This window comes from Chamaea fasciata, unplaced genomic scaffold (assembly GCF_029207755.1).
Source record: "Chamaea fasciata isolate MVZ Bird 193981 ecotype frontalis unplaced genomic scaffold, bChaFas1.0.hap1 SCAF_9, whole genome shotgun sequence".
Taxonomy (NCBI): Eukaryota; Metazoa; Chordata; class Aves; order Passeriformes; family Sylviidae; genus Chamaea; species Chamaea fasciata.
In genome coordinates, this window is record NW_027094094.1 from 18,059,998 (window position 1) to 18,075,060 (window position 15,063).

Consider the following 15,063-nt stretch of genomic DNA (forward strand, 5'->3'; position numbering starts at 1 on the left):
AGCCTGTGGGGCTGTTACAGGAGAGTAATAGCAAAAGATGCTCAAAAAGCTTTTGGAAATTTGTAGTTTAATTAAGTTTTCCTTGCTGATGTGTAGACCTAGAGCAGCTCTGACTAGATTAGTAAATTACAGAAACCTAAAACTCATTAGCTGGAAAGATCAGATGCACTTATGAAGAGCATAGCCTTCTTTGAGAATAGTTAGCATGACAAAACATTTGAAGGAAAAGTGGCCATGATGCTTCAAGTCACAAGTCAGTTTCTGGTTGGCTGGAATTATGAAAATACTTTTCCAGTAGGTAGGACATGAAATTATGATTCATTATAGAGTGCCTTTGTCTAAAAGATCTGATGCTGTGTTGCAACTGAGACAAAACAGGGTGAGTGTGTGGACCTACATTCTCCTGCAGGGGGCCAGGTCTCATGTACTTGTCAGATAGGACAGTGTGCTGGAAGCCACTAAATTGCTATTCAAAAAAAGAGACATGTTTTAATTTGGTTTAGCAAAACAAAGCAAGTTTATATGTCTATTGGAAGGGATAAACTGCAAGGACTGAGTCTAAGAAATGTGAGCAAGAAAATCTCTCATCAATGAACTCAGTAAGAGAATTTACCAGCTTTCACTGATCAATCTGCTGAGCAATGAATGAAATTTAATTGCTCCATTGCACTGTTTATAAACTTTTCATGTTACCGGGCATATCTTTTGCATTGTCTTCTTTTTTTCTTAGATAAAATCTTTCATGTTTTTATAGACAGGACCATCCAATTAAGCAGCAAAATCAATCACCTTTCATTCAAAAAACCACTCACAATATCTGAACAACACGTATTCATGAAGGACCTCCTGAGTAAAAACTATTTGCTCCACAGAATCTTATAAATGGTTTCAGATTATGAGTAAAAGGGCTCAAAAAGATTGCATGAATTCACTTAATTCAGCCCTCTTTATTTACTCGGATTAACACAGGGATAAACAATACCTACCTATTCTGAACAAAAAAAAAGCAGGGTGGTTCACAAAATATGTCTTACTGTGAGACAAGGGTGCAGCTATAATCAGAAAGGTTTTTCTTGAGCAATTCAGTCTACTTTAGTGTGTCAAAAACCCAGTATCTACCGCAGCAGGCATGAGCAGTTCCTGTGTGACATTGGCCGAGGTCCTGTGGGCAAAAGGAAGCCCTCTGGAGGAAGAAGAAATATGGGCACTCCTGTACCTGTCCACAATGCAGCTTCTGGAGGATCTTCACAAAGGTGAGGTGAAAGGTATATTTTTTAGAGTTCTTACTGCCGGAAATTAATTCTTGAGTTATTGCAATTCTTTTGAATTTGTTTGTTTGTTTGTTTGTGGGGATGGGGGGAGACAAAAAACCCTAATGGCACTAACAGCATATTGCTAACAAAAGTGAGAGATCTTTCAGTGCTGCTGGGATTACATGCAGACTGCTTTATCTATATAGAAGGTCTTCACACAGTTTTGGCTTATTTTTTTTTTTTCCCAAATTAAACACCAGGTAGTAATTAACCTAAGTACAACCATATGCAGACAGAAGAGTCCTTCTTAAAGTCTGAATAACATGCACTCAGAGAAAGTGCAGTGCCAGCTAGGCTCATGTCCTTCATGGACTGATAGAGAAGGACAGGCAAATCCACACGGCTCTCCATTCAGCCAGTAAGAGAATTTCATTCTTGATGGTAATAACGTGACATCATTATGATGATTGCTTGCCAAGCAGGCCAGCTTGAGAGAGTACAGAGCACAACTGAGCAACAACAAGAGAGCACAGCTGAGCAACCTGTCACATTTCGAGAACTGTTTATGTGAATGGGTATTCCTTTTGAGGGGAGAATGGATGAGACGTGTTCTTAACTCATAAGCATGTAGAATCAAAATACAAAATACAAAAACAAGTGATGTGTAACTTCCATTATAGCCGGAGGAGTGCAAATTCATTACCAACTAGTTTTTAATGGGCTGGAAAACTATAGCAGGTTGGCTATACCATCAGTTCTCTATTAACTGGTGTAACAAGCGGATAGAATAGTCCAGGAAATACAAGCACCAGAAATGTACAGAGGAGCAAAGCACAGAGATACCCACCTGGATAGGTTCAGCACAGGTCCATCTATTGACTCTGTGCCAGACACTAAGCTGACACTGCTCTTTTGATTGCTGACTAAACAAAACTAAATTAAAACAAACAAACAAACACAAAAAGAAACCCCAGAAAAAGATAATCAGCCTATGTTCCCTAAGCCATGCCAGATCAATTTACGGTATCAGAACATGAAAACTAAACCAAGAAGAAGTAGGGATGTACAACCAAGCTGGACTATAGGCCAGGTGAAAGACTGCGAAAACTTGTCTTTAGAGAGCTTAGGTCCAGAATTGATGCCAAGCTGGAGTCATTCTGAAGCTGAATCCACAGTGCTCCAGTTTCTTGGAGCACAGGGAAAGTTAACTTCCTCTGAACAGCGTCATCCCAGCTGAGTAAGGCATATCTCTCCACATCTTTCTATTACAGCTATCTGTTTCTGGAATCAACCTCTTTTCAAAGCTAATTACTGCCACATTTGCTGGGCTTTGCATGATGTAATAAATCATGCCAGATCTCATGATGGTCAGCACCACTTGCTATAGAATATTCCCGGTGTGCTGGGGCACTGGCCAGGTTAGGCAGGAATGCCACTTGTTGGCTGGCTGGCACTACAGGAGGCAGTAAAACTGGATGGCTGCTCCTAAAACAGACAAGCTTCCTAGCATGTGTGAATTGTATTTGCATACAACACTACAGAAAACGTGGAAGGAGCAAAAGAGAATGCTAGTTGAAGGCAACCATGGTCAGCGAGCCCAGCAACCACCAGGCAAGGCCACAGTGACTAGGCAAGTCTGAGGTCAGGCTGGGAAGTCAGTCTGTGGGTCAGGACCAATAAGGTCTCCAGTCAGGCAAGTCATTCTGGGTACATCTCCAGTGATGAGTTTGGTTATACAGGTGAGATGCCAGAAATATGATTTTCTGAGTGCAGTGAATTCAACACTAAGATATCCTTTATCTACTTTCAGACCCTGCCATCTGTGTGATTTGCCCATGGTCAGTAATACTGTCTGCTGAAGGAAATTTGTTCTTCCAAAACAATGCATCTCAGACAGAAGCTGCCCCTTTCAGTCCACCAGAATTGCTCCACCGCCCAAGTAAAAACCAGCACTTCGGACTAACAAAGGTGAGGTATATTGCAAAGTGCATCTAGACAGCACCTCATGAAGACAAGCTTGTGGGCTTTAATGCAACATACCAGGCACCTACTGTCACATCCCATTTCTAATAAAACTAATCAAATTTGGCTATAGTTAGAAAAATTTACATGTATCTTACAGCTTACCATTGGGTTAGCATGCATGTCAACATCAAAATCAATTTTGAACATCAGTCCCACAGGCCTGCAGAAATGTATTATTTGTAAAGGCCCACAAAAAGGAAGAATATTTCTACAAAATAGTGTTCAAGCAGATATGGTAATTGTGATCCCAGAAACAGCAGGGCTGCATTATCTGAACAATCAGAGGATGGAAGCAGTCCCAGGAAGTCAGAAATATGTTCAGCTTTGTTAACAATTTATTTTTCTTCTCTCTGACAAATGAGTCTCTCTGGAAAGTCAGTAAAATACAACATTCAGGCACCTAAAAGCTTTAGATACCACTCAGACCACATATTCCCCTCAGAGAGAACACAGTATTTTCAGATTCCCACATAACTGACCACTTAGACACTAGGCAGGAAAAGGAAGCTGTGGAATAGGCAGCCTTATTCCAGTAATTATTTTCCTGCATATAACAGCTAGTCAGTCCCACAGGTAGGGGAGAATTTTAATCAGCAATGGGAGAAATTCAAAATTAAGAAAGGAGTTCAAATTTCTTTTCATACTCCTGGCATCATTGAACAGAGGGCGGCCTGGCTCAGCCCCTCAAGCTGAATAGTAGTAATGATGCCAAGATGATTTTTTGTCTTTTCTTTTATATACCTTTTATATAACTTCTATGTATCCTCAGTATTCCTAGCGTGCATACGTGTAATTCCTTAAGTCTGACAGCTTAACGTAGTTCTAGTATTTGTTAAGCCAGGAGGCCAAACATCCAAAAGGCTTCATAGTAGGAGGCTGGAAAATCCTACACTACCTTGGGAAACCAAGGTCCTCTCTAGAGCATGTCCTGTAAACCAGAGATTTGACCCATCCAGAGGGGAATTACTCGAATGGGGGGATATCACACCATTCATCCAGGCCTCCCATTGGGGCATCCTTATTAGATATGCTAATTTGTAAGGTCTATAAATTGTATATGTGATCTATCATGAGGGAACTTTGCGGCGCATCCCCCCTTGGCAAAATGGCGCACTGTAAGAGTCCTTATTAAATACCAAGGTAAAAACCCCTTATCCCTTAACCACGTCTAGCTCTCCATTTTTTAGGACCAGGAAAAGGCATCACTAATTGCATGCAACCTAGTCCATAAGCTAAGAGTCACTATTTTACTTTTAGATAAGTTTAATTTAGTTTTTTTAAACAATCATCTGTGTGACTTCTGCCGTTTTGTGACCAAAGACACAAAAAGATGGCCTGTCTAGTATGAGGTTTTTCTGTACTAAGTATTGATTTCACACAGGGTTTCGTTTTCTGTTTTGACAGATGCTGGTGTATTCCTTAGGAATGACCCTCTATTGGTCAGCAGATTACCAGGTTCCTCCAAACCAGGTCAGTAACACAAACATTTTTGTTTTCGTTTATTCTGGTAGGTTCAAAGAATGAGAGGTATAGCCTGAAGTATCACAAAGAGGGGCTTACTGTTTTGGACCTGGAAAAGAATTGAAGAGCTTGTGTCAAGGTCTGAGCTTCACCAAAAATACCAGCTCACACAAATCAGGGAATTTATTTGAGCTCATCTTTCCTTTCCTTTCCTTTTTTTTTTTTCCTTTTTTTTTTTTTCCCTTCTGTTTCTTCAAAAACCAGAATTGTTCCTCTTAAGAGGAATTGTACCTTGATTTTAAGGGTGAAGATTATTTACTCCAAGATAAGTAGAAACAAGCTTCCCGGGAAGTAGTTGAATCTCATCCCTGGAGGTATTTAAAAGATGGATAGTTGCTGCACTTTGGGACATGATTTAGTGGTGGACTTGCCAGTGTTAGGTTTATGATTGCACTCAATGATGTTAAAGGTCTCTTTCCACCTAAAATATTCTATGATTCTATTATTCTAAGATAGAAGGGACTTAAACAAAAACATCACATTGGCATGATTGTGGTGCTGGGCACATTTATGTGCTTTTTCAAAAAAATGGATGGAAGAATAAAACTAAATAACTTCCCTTATTTCTGAGCAAATTCCATCAGTATCTCTGCTAGCTGAAATTATAAATTTCTCAGGATCCTTTCAAAGACTCATAACATACATTTTGCTTCATTTCCATGTTGATGCTTTTGGTTGTTCTCAATTTGGAGAGCACAGGCTTCTAGTAGATCTAGCCTCCTTTTCACATTCTAAGAGAAAAAGCTTTATAAGCTAAATGGCCTTAAAATATAAGTATCTGGTCTCTATGACAACAGTTTTGGCTGGTATAACTTCTCACCTTTTTGAAGCTAATGCTACCACATATCTTACTTCCATGAATTTTTGATTCACTGTCTAATTAACAAAGCTCTGGAGCAGACTGATCTGTCTGTCACCAAGAAGCCCCTAATTGGGCTGACAATCATTCTTGGAGATGTCAATTCTCTCCAAGGCTATCCCAGATCACACCAGAGGTTCATTCAGTGCTGTTATGCTGCTTATCTGGAATTTTCCCTAAGTCTAAAGGAATTCAGTGCATATTTCTCACCCAGAGTGAAAGGCTTACAGAAATTCCTGGTCCCAGTTTACACAGGATTTCAGTCCCCTGGGAGATGTCATTTAACAGTATCTCTATTTTGATTCAGTCCCTCCAGCTGAGTGACCAACTACATACACTCTTGCTGACACTGTGTGAAGATCTGCCACATAGAAGACTTTCTCCTGAATCCATTCTGGAAGCATGTGAAGCACATCAGAAGGAATCTGCTTCCTTACCAGCAAAATTCTACATAAAGAAAATGGTTCAGTTTGCAGTGGGCAGTGTCAGCGAGGTAGGTACTAGTCTCATACTCCAATCATCTCCTTTTCTGTGATGGGAGAGGTGCACAGCAACATGGGACACAGGTGAGTGATTGCCAAAATTAATGCTTGTATGGATTAAAGAAGTGAGATTTGGTTCTAAACTGCTAGGCAGGAAATAGTGTGGGCACATGTAGAAGCAAATAAAGGAATTAAGCTCTCTCACAGACCATTTCTATACTCCTGGGAAGTGATCGAGCTTTCGTACTTACAGTATCTTAAACTCTTTGGTTAGTACTGAAGCAATCATAACCTTTACAGAGACCCCATATTTGCCAAAGTAAGGACTTCACACAACAGTGAAGAGCTCTCCTTTGCCACTCTGGTTTCTGACTTTCTTCATGAATTTCAAAGAAATCTTGTTTACATCACGTTAGGAAATTAATTCATTGTCCTTGAGCGAAAATGTGGAACTGAATATTTGCTGTGCAATCAAGCCTGGCCACATGAGGTCTTAATAAAAAAGCACATAAGTTTATTCAAAATTTGAAATATCAAAACCCATTTTTGTTGATAAGCTGAATGAAAATGGAAGAAAACACACCAGATTTTTTTTTTGTTCTCAACCAGTATTCGTTAAGATTCTGAGAACAATTTTCCCCTTGTACTCTTTCTTACTCTCTTTGCTACTGTAACAGAGCCAAAACATACTCAGTCCCACTTTGTGTTAATCCAAGAAAATTAAGTTGCTTATACAAAGCAAATAAGCAGCCTCTGACAGCCAGAGGGCAAGGATCACTTCACTATGAGAGTCTGAAGTTCACATATCATATGACATTGACTTGCAATATTACTGCCTTCTAGACAGAGCAGGTGGTCACCGAAGACAGCACAGCCTCTCAGCTGAACCGAAGTCATGTGATAAGGAAAAGACTGCATGAAAAAATACTGGACACCTCAGCACTGTCATCCCAGATGAATTTTCACCAAGGTAAAGAAAGATTTATAATCTGAACTCTCTAATAAGGATACAGACAGCCTTTTCTGTGTCTTTCCCAAGGCACATGGATAGTTTAATTCTGTGCACTAGTGATTACATGTAGTGCTGGATAGGATAGTTAATGCTTTACATATAAATTACTTCATAATGGAAAGACACTGAGGCAAGTCAGTGAGGTTTCTTTTCCTTATTTCCACAAAGGACAGTAGTCTCAGGGCTGTGAAGCAATGATAACAAATCAGCTTGCACAGATTTGATTCTTAAAGCACTTTGCATAAAACCTGTGCATATAAAACTACTCTCCTTTCAAAACTGACATTGTATACTCCAGTGTATTTTTGAAGGTGGGATTCTGTCAGGTTATCCTCCTGCCATTAAAGAATTCGTCTTTCATATTTGATTACTCAAGTAAAGATTTGTGGTTTCTTTTTTGATTTTAGTTTAATTTTCTATATAAAAGATATTTTATAAATGAATTGCTGGAATGTTTTCAAGACAAGGCCAAATCCTACTCACTATATAAATAAACCAGTGTATACCAATTTTTTATTTTATCTGCCTAAGATTAAGATTTATTATCCCTCAGAGTAATTCTATGACTGTATCTTTTTTCTAGTGACTACACTGTACTGTTCACTTTGACAGAGATCTCTGATTTTGGGGCAAGGGGAAAGCTGGCCCAAGCTATACAGGATTTTTTTTGGATATGCTCAACATTAGGTATATGAGCAATACAATTCCTATTCAGAAAATCACACATATGCTCCCTGAAATCAGCTAGAATCAAACACAGACTTAAATACATCTGGAACATTTCTATTAGGTATTATTGGTTATAAGAAAGGGGGATTCTTTTGCAAACATACAGACAAACTACCCCTCAAGCCATGTTGGTTCACTTACTCAAGAAGTGAGTTTGTAGATTCACACTTTGAAAAAGTAGGTAAAAATTCTGCTGATGCCAAAAAGAATTGCCCCATCTTCATCCCCATATTAGCCACAAATTCCTGCCCATTCCGTTACACTGGTTCTAGGGATTATGTCTCTGGTGTGATCTCTGTATTTGCCAGTGATTCAGGTCACTTGACCTACACTTGCCAAAGGACTTCAATGAGTTAGGGTGTCAGCTACACTGAAAATGTGTGAGTCGCACTTTGCAAGACAGCATTCCATTTATTCCTTTGTTTCTAATTAAAAATTATGCTTCAGAGATTCTGTAAAAGGACAAGAGAGAATGGAAACCAAGTAAAGTCAGTGTGCAAGAAAAATATGTACATCCTAATAAATTAGGATGACCCCTTAATGGAATTTCTGCATCTGGCTCTGGTAGTGGATTCTGTCTAGGCATTGTCCAGCCCGCACACAGAAAAAAGGAGTTATAGGTCAAGGTTTTGGACCTCACTACAAGGAATAAGAACTTTGCAGGTTATCTGCACTTTGCAGCTTTTCAGTTAAACATGTAGAACAGAATTAATGTATTAGATTTGTTTTATATGGAATAGTTGAGAACTATGAAAACCAATTTTTGTCAGAATATGATTATGAAAGTAATAGAATGAAGTTACCAAACTTTCCTCAGTCTTTAAGGAATTGGAGTCAGGGTTAGAAGACAGAAGGATGTGGACCACATATAAATTAGCCAATCCAGATGTTATTTATCTTAACATGCAAATACAATGATTTATAATCAAAGTATCTGATTCACCACATTTCCTTTCTGTTTCCAGAGAAAGGGTCCAGATTAATGAACTATAGTCAGTCAACAGAAGATTACAGACAACTCTCTGTGGATTATAGTGACTCTAATAGTATTTCTGAAAGTACATCTTTGATACTGTCTAACCGAGGACACAGGAAAGGTAAGATTTTTATAAAAGATTATGTTTGCGAAAAATGTATTCACCTCTTCTGTCTCCTGAAGTTTGGGACAGACCATGTACCAGGTGATAGGTAGTCCCATGCAACTTGTGGTTATGTGACTTGGGAGGTATATTTGTGCTAAGTTGTAGAGAAGAAAGATACTTTTATATTAGAATCTTTTCCACTTGTCTCCTACTGTAAAGCTATACAGTTACCATGTAGCCTCATCACCTCTTTTTTTTGCTTCATGCCCTCTTTGCCAGGTAAAGCTGTTCAGCAGAACACAAAGCCTGACATCTTTTTGGCACATGGGGTCTTGACACAGAAAAGGTGGGGCTACCCCACAAATACATATGATAGACAATGTCAAGATGTCAGCTCTGGAATCAGTTGAATCTATAAATAATACCTAAGAGTGTAGTTCTGTGAGGACATAATTCAAAAATTGGGCACATCCTGGGAAAAAAACCAAAATATCATGTCATAGCCTCCCACTCCTAAGCCCTCAGCCCAAGGATGAGGAAAATGAAGTTACTCATGTTAATGCTCTCTTCCTGCAAGGAGCTTTTCTGAAGCTCCAGAATTGCAGTCAAAACCAGCAGCAATAAAAACCTGAGACTGCAGCTGCTCCCTGTGTGACACATACGTGTCAGTCACATACACAGTTGCACATAGTGAAGGCAAACTCAGAACAGAAGCCTGATTTGTAAGCATGAAAAAAAAACATTTTGGTCATAAACTTGACAAAGGATCATTCCAGTGATTTTATGCATGTCTCAGTGAAACACTGATAGATGATCATATTCAGGATTTTGTAAGACAAGATTCTAAAAATACCTGAGTAAACACAGAATGAGAGAGTTTTTTTGTCACAAACATTCTTTCATAAAATATTTTTTAAAAAAGCATTCCTCTCTGAAAATAAATATTACCATCTAGTAGAGCACCATTATCAAAGGATACATATATATATATATGTATCTATATATATATCTATATATCTCAAAAATGTACTTTAGAAGCTCCTTTAATATATAATAAATCTACAGAATCAACTTCTTTGAAGAATACATATTAATTTAATGCCAGGTGTGTGTTGGATTTGTGATCAAAGCATGGCAGTCTGGACACTGAAAGTAGCCAAGTTGTCCCACTGCTGTGACAGCTGATATAGAAAGACTGAGGGGAATTTTATCTGCTTGTCAAAATACATTTTTCCAATTATGTGAAAACCACAGGGCAAGCAGAGAATTTTGTAAGGTTTTCTCATTAAAAAGCATGTAGTTTCAGAACACAGGATTGAGTCTTAACTTTGGTAACTAGCTTATCTCAAATCTCACATTTTGTCACTACCATCTGCAGCTTGAAAAAACCCCACATGTTTATGCTTATTTTAGCAATGTGACTGTAGATTTTCTAGGTTATAAAATTGCAGTTGGTTGGTTGGTACACTAGAATTCAGTGTCACGTTTTCATGTTGGAATTCAGAGTGAAATCTCAGGGTGTAGTGCATGATCTTAGAACCTTTATCATTCTGCTTATGTAATAGTGTGATATGCAATTCTCCAAACAAGATCAATGAAATGATCCAAGTGAAGAAAAATTTAATCTTCTCACCCTTCCCTGAAGATTACCTAAAGATTTTAAACATCTCTGCTGATACAAGAAACATTCATAGAACTTGCATAACCCTCTCTGGTTCTGCCTTTAAATTTCACCCTTCATGTATTTGGACAAAGCAAAACCTGTCCATTCTGCAGCAACAGAGACGATTGAAGGTGAAAAACAATGCAATCCTCATTTGCTAAGGACCCACAAACCATCCACTACTCCCACCATGTTTTTATGATGTAAAAACTTTCACAACATATTTAACATAGCAAGTAACCAGTGGAATAGATACAATAATTTTCATTTCATTGATTTTATATTTTACTCTTATTAAGCCAGAGAAGTTTCATGGCTTTTTCCACCCATTTTATGCCTGAAAATAGAAGAACAAAAACTGGGCATAATTTCTGAAGAGAACAAGCTGTTTCACAAATTACCCCCATACAGATGGAAATGACAGCCATTGTACCTACATAGCTGTTTTCCAAATTACATTCACATAAAGGGTTATGAAGAGGAAGTAAAAATAACTAGGGAACTGGGAATACTGCTGGTGTAGTATTCATTAACCTTATTAAATAGCCATTTATCGTGTCCAAGTGAGGACACAAGAAAGGAAGTTTCCAGTCTAAATTTCTCCCCTGTTGTAATCTTCCCAACATCTGATGCTGAGTGCTGCTACTATTGCTTGAATTTAAAAATTTCCTTTAATAATTTCAGGGAGAGTTCCAGAGACACAGAGATCATGTGACACCACACTTAGTGGGTCAAGGACACAAAGTAGCTACAAGCTCTTCATAAACAGGTAAACTCAATTCAGATTTTTACAAAAGGGAAGCTGTTTTATAACCAAGTGAAGCCAGCAACTAGTGTGGCAATGCCGGAATCAGAAAATGCCTGAATCGCCATATGAGCCTGTTTTGACAATAGATACCATTCATATAGAATAAATAACCTAATAAATACAAAATATTCTCTTATTGCCAATAAATAAATAATGTTCACCTAGATTTGGTTTGGTTCCAATTGGAACAGTCTAAAAGTTCTAGTGGAATGGAACTTGGGCCCTGAACAATCCATACAAACAAGCAAATTCATGATTTCCACATTTACTCTGTACCACTGTGTCCAGCCAGATGCCACAGGCCTCCCAGAACAGCTGCCCCCAGCTGTGTCTCCACCAGGCAGGGAAGCAGCACTAGTCCTCTGTGACTGAAACAACTGGGAAGCTGCTCCACAGAGACTGTGAAAGGATGGATTTGATGATCTTAGAGATCTCTTTCTAACCTTAATAATTATATAATTTTATGAAGTGAAAAATCTGTTGAAAAGGTACAAATAGTCATTGCTTTCCCCATCAAGACTGTCTGCCAGAGTCCTTACTTCTCTGCATTCAGATTTTGCCTTGCTGTCACTTTAAAGTGCTGTCACACCTTATGTGTTCTGGAGTGGTTATGTCCGACCATGTATATAATGCATAATTTTCATTTGCATTTCCACCTCAGTCCTTACATTGATTTCTCAACTTGTGTCAGTCATATCCAGCCCTGCAATGCCACTTTACTGGAGAGTTGCAGGTAACCCAGGGACACAAGCAGTAAAGACCTCTGCTCTTTCATGACGATTAGCCTCGTTTCAGCCATGGCATGGCCAGCAGCCCTGTAGGCATTGACAAAGAAACCTGAGAACTGTACAAGTGATACTGAATCCTTTTCAAAAGCCAGGGAAACACAACTGCTGCCAAACAAGAGTTGTCTAGACTGTGTGTTAGCACGGTGCAACTACAATCACGGTTGTTTCCAAATGAAAAAGAGATGTAAGTACTGTCAGCCTCTAGGCACCACAAAGACCAGAAGCCCATCGTTAAGCACCATGTAATCCCTACAGACATCCCATTTAAATTGGGTTCTTGACCCAGTTAAACAGGAGTTTCTTCTTTTAACCATGACACAAATAATTGAGGCCCACAGGAAATGCTCAATTTAGTTCAACTCCCAATTAAATGTGTCCTGAGTAAACAGTTTGAACTTCCTGATAAATCAGCCATGATAATCTGGGCAATATGAGATATCCCAGTACACCTGTAAAACTGCAACAAGAGAGATCTACAAGCAGATTGCAGGCTGCTTTTGTCAAGAAAGAAGTCTCTGTCTACTTTTCTAACTACACTTACATACCTTTATATGTGTGTTTACAGACATTTATATATGCATCATATATCACCCAGTTATATGAGTAACAGAGGATTTATTTACTGAGTACTTCAGAGCAATTGCCATGCCCCTGACTAACAACCTGGATATGATCTTAATACGCTTGATCTAAAATCTGCTGCCAAGAATAAGTTCCCCTCCTCTGCTGAAAGACAAACTCTGTTCTCCAAATTTCCAGCAAGCTGTTTCCCATAGAACTTCAAGGACTGTAAACCCCACTCCTGGCTGTAAGCATCTGCAACTGAATTTTTACCACAGTCACCATCTTATTACAAGTACCATGATGGCAGTGGAGTTGAAATTACTTTGGAAATCACCAGTTTCCCATGTAGGAGTACAACCAACACAAAAATTAGTGATGGGTTTACTATATATAAAGCTTACTAATATCATCATGCTCATTCTGTAGGCAGCCCAATTAACATAATTTACATGTCACAAAGTGAATCTTGTAAGTAAAGCTCTGGTCTATATCTAAAGAAGACACAGCTGTCAAATCTGGCATCTCTCACCTAACAAGAAGTGTTTTCCACAGGAAAAGAAAGCCTTCTTAACAAAGAATCTTGGATTTTGAGCTAATAATATCTTTTTGCCCACAAAGGTCACTTCAGGTAATTTTGAGGCACATTTCTTATGTGAAAGAAGAAGGAGAAGGAGAAGGAGAAGAGAGAAGAGAGAAGAGAGAAGAGAGAAGAGAGAAGAGAGAAGAGATGAAGAGAGAAGAGATGAAGAGATGAGAAGAGAAGAGAAGAGAAGAGAAGAGAAGAGAAGAGAAGAGAAGAGAAGAGAAGAGAAGAGAAGAGAAGAGAAGAGAAGAGAAGAGAAGAGAAGAGAAGAGAAGAGAAGAGAAGAGAAGAGTTGGAAGAGACTCAAAATAATTGTCTAGTCCAACTGCCTGATCACTTCAGGGCTGACCAAAAGTTATAGCATGTTATTAAGGGCATCTCCAAATGCCTCTTAAAAAACGGACAGGGTTGAACCAGTGACCATCTCTCTAGAAAGTCTGTTCCAGTGTTTGGCCCCCTTCTAAGTAAAGAAATGGTTCCTAACATCACCTCTGAACCCCACCTACTGTGGCTTTGAACCACTCCCATGTTCCCTGTTATTGGACACTAGGCAGAAGAGATGAAAAACTACTCCAGTTAATTTGTTTAAAAAGTTAGAAATTCCTTGAATAGTTTCCTGAAGTAAGTGTGCAATGTGCAAAAGAAAAGGATGAAACTTTGGGATAATGGAAAAGCTTCCATGTGTCTTTGGCGTTTGTTGAAAAAATGTAATTAACAAAATTCCACCTCAATGAAACCCCTTCTTCTGAACCACATAATCATTATTTGTTCATTGAGTACATAGTATATTTGAAGTTTATTCTAAGGATACACATCTGCTCACATGGAAAACACCATTACTTTCTGCATTAAAATGATAGTACAAGGACAGCTTTCTGATCTGAGACTTTACACACCTTTTTCTTAATAAAATTGAAAATTCCCTCCGTTCCCTAGGACATTAATTTATCCTAATGAATTAGTATTCAAATAATTTAATTCCCGTTCCTGGAAAATTCTGAATAATATAACAACAATTATTAAGGTTTTCTGAAGCTTTTTTCTTGAGAAAATAATAAATGACGAATTTGCTTCATCCTGTAGAATTCCCAGAAGGGAATGGGGCTACACTCCTTGCCTGTTGGTTTCACCAAACTTAAACCAGCTGGATCTGGATCACCAAATGAAAAAAAGCAACAAACCTGACTCTATTGAATCAAAGCAGAGTTTAGATTTATCTATAAAGGGCACCAGTAGTATTACTCCTGTTAAATTATTTGTCTTTTTCTGTAAAGAAACATTAAGGAGCTTATAACAGACATTGCCCTGGACTTCATAGTACTCCAGTAGTTACTGTACCTTAAGATGTCTGTCCCCAAGTTGGTGTTGTATTGATTGTATGTTATATGTTTTCCTCAGTATGACATTTCCTTTAAAGGTCGGTGAGCGCTGTAGAAGAAATCCCGGGTGGAACTCAGAAGAACAGCAGACAGAACCTGCTGAGCTTGGGCTCCACCTTCTCTGTGTCTGCAAAGGACTACTCAGCAGCTGCTGCATCACAGAAATGTTTGTTCCACAGGAAGGAAAAGGTGAATGATGAAAAACATATAAGCTTATTTCAAAATGTAAATATCACTAAAGAGAAGCTTCTCATCTAAATTTTGTTCAACAGTGATATGTATATTAACTACTGAGTCATCTTACTAGATGAGTAT

At 38.5% G+C, this 15,063-nt stretch overlaps 1 protein-coding gene across 1 annotated transcript in view; it reads left to right on the top strand.

Moving 5' to 3' along the window:
• Positions 1-10,702: 10,702 nt before the first annotated feature.
• FRMPD2 (FERM and PDZ domain containing 2) overlaps positions 10,703-15,063 on the top strand; it is a 29,040-nt gene continuing 24,679 nt past the window's right edge. Inside the window, exons 1-3 of the mRNA XM_066191884.1 lie at positions 10,703-10,757; positions 11,311-11,395; positions 14,787-14,937. Coding sequence (XP_066047981.1) covers positions 10,703-10,757; positions 11,311-11,395; positions 14,787-14,937 — 291 coding nt within the window. The remainder of the gene's footprint in view (positions 10,758-11,310; positions 11,396-14,786; positions 14,938-15,063) is intronic.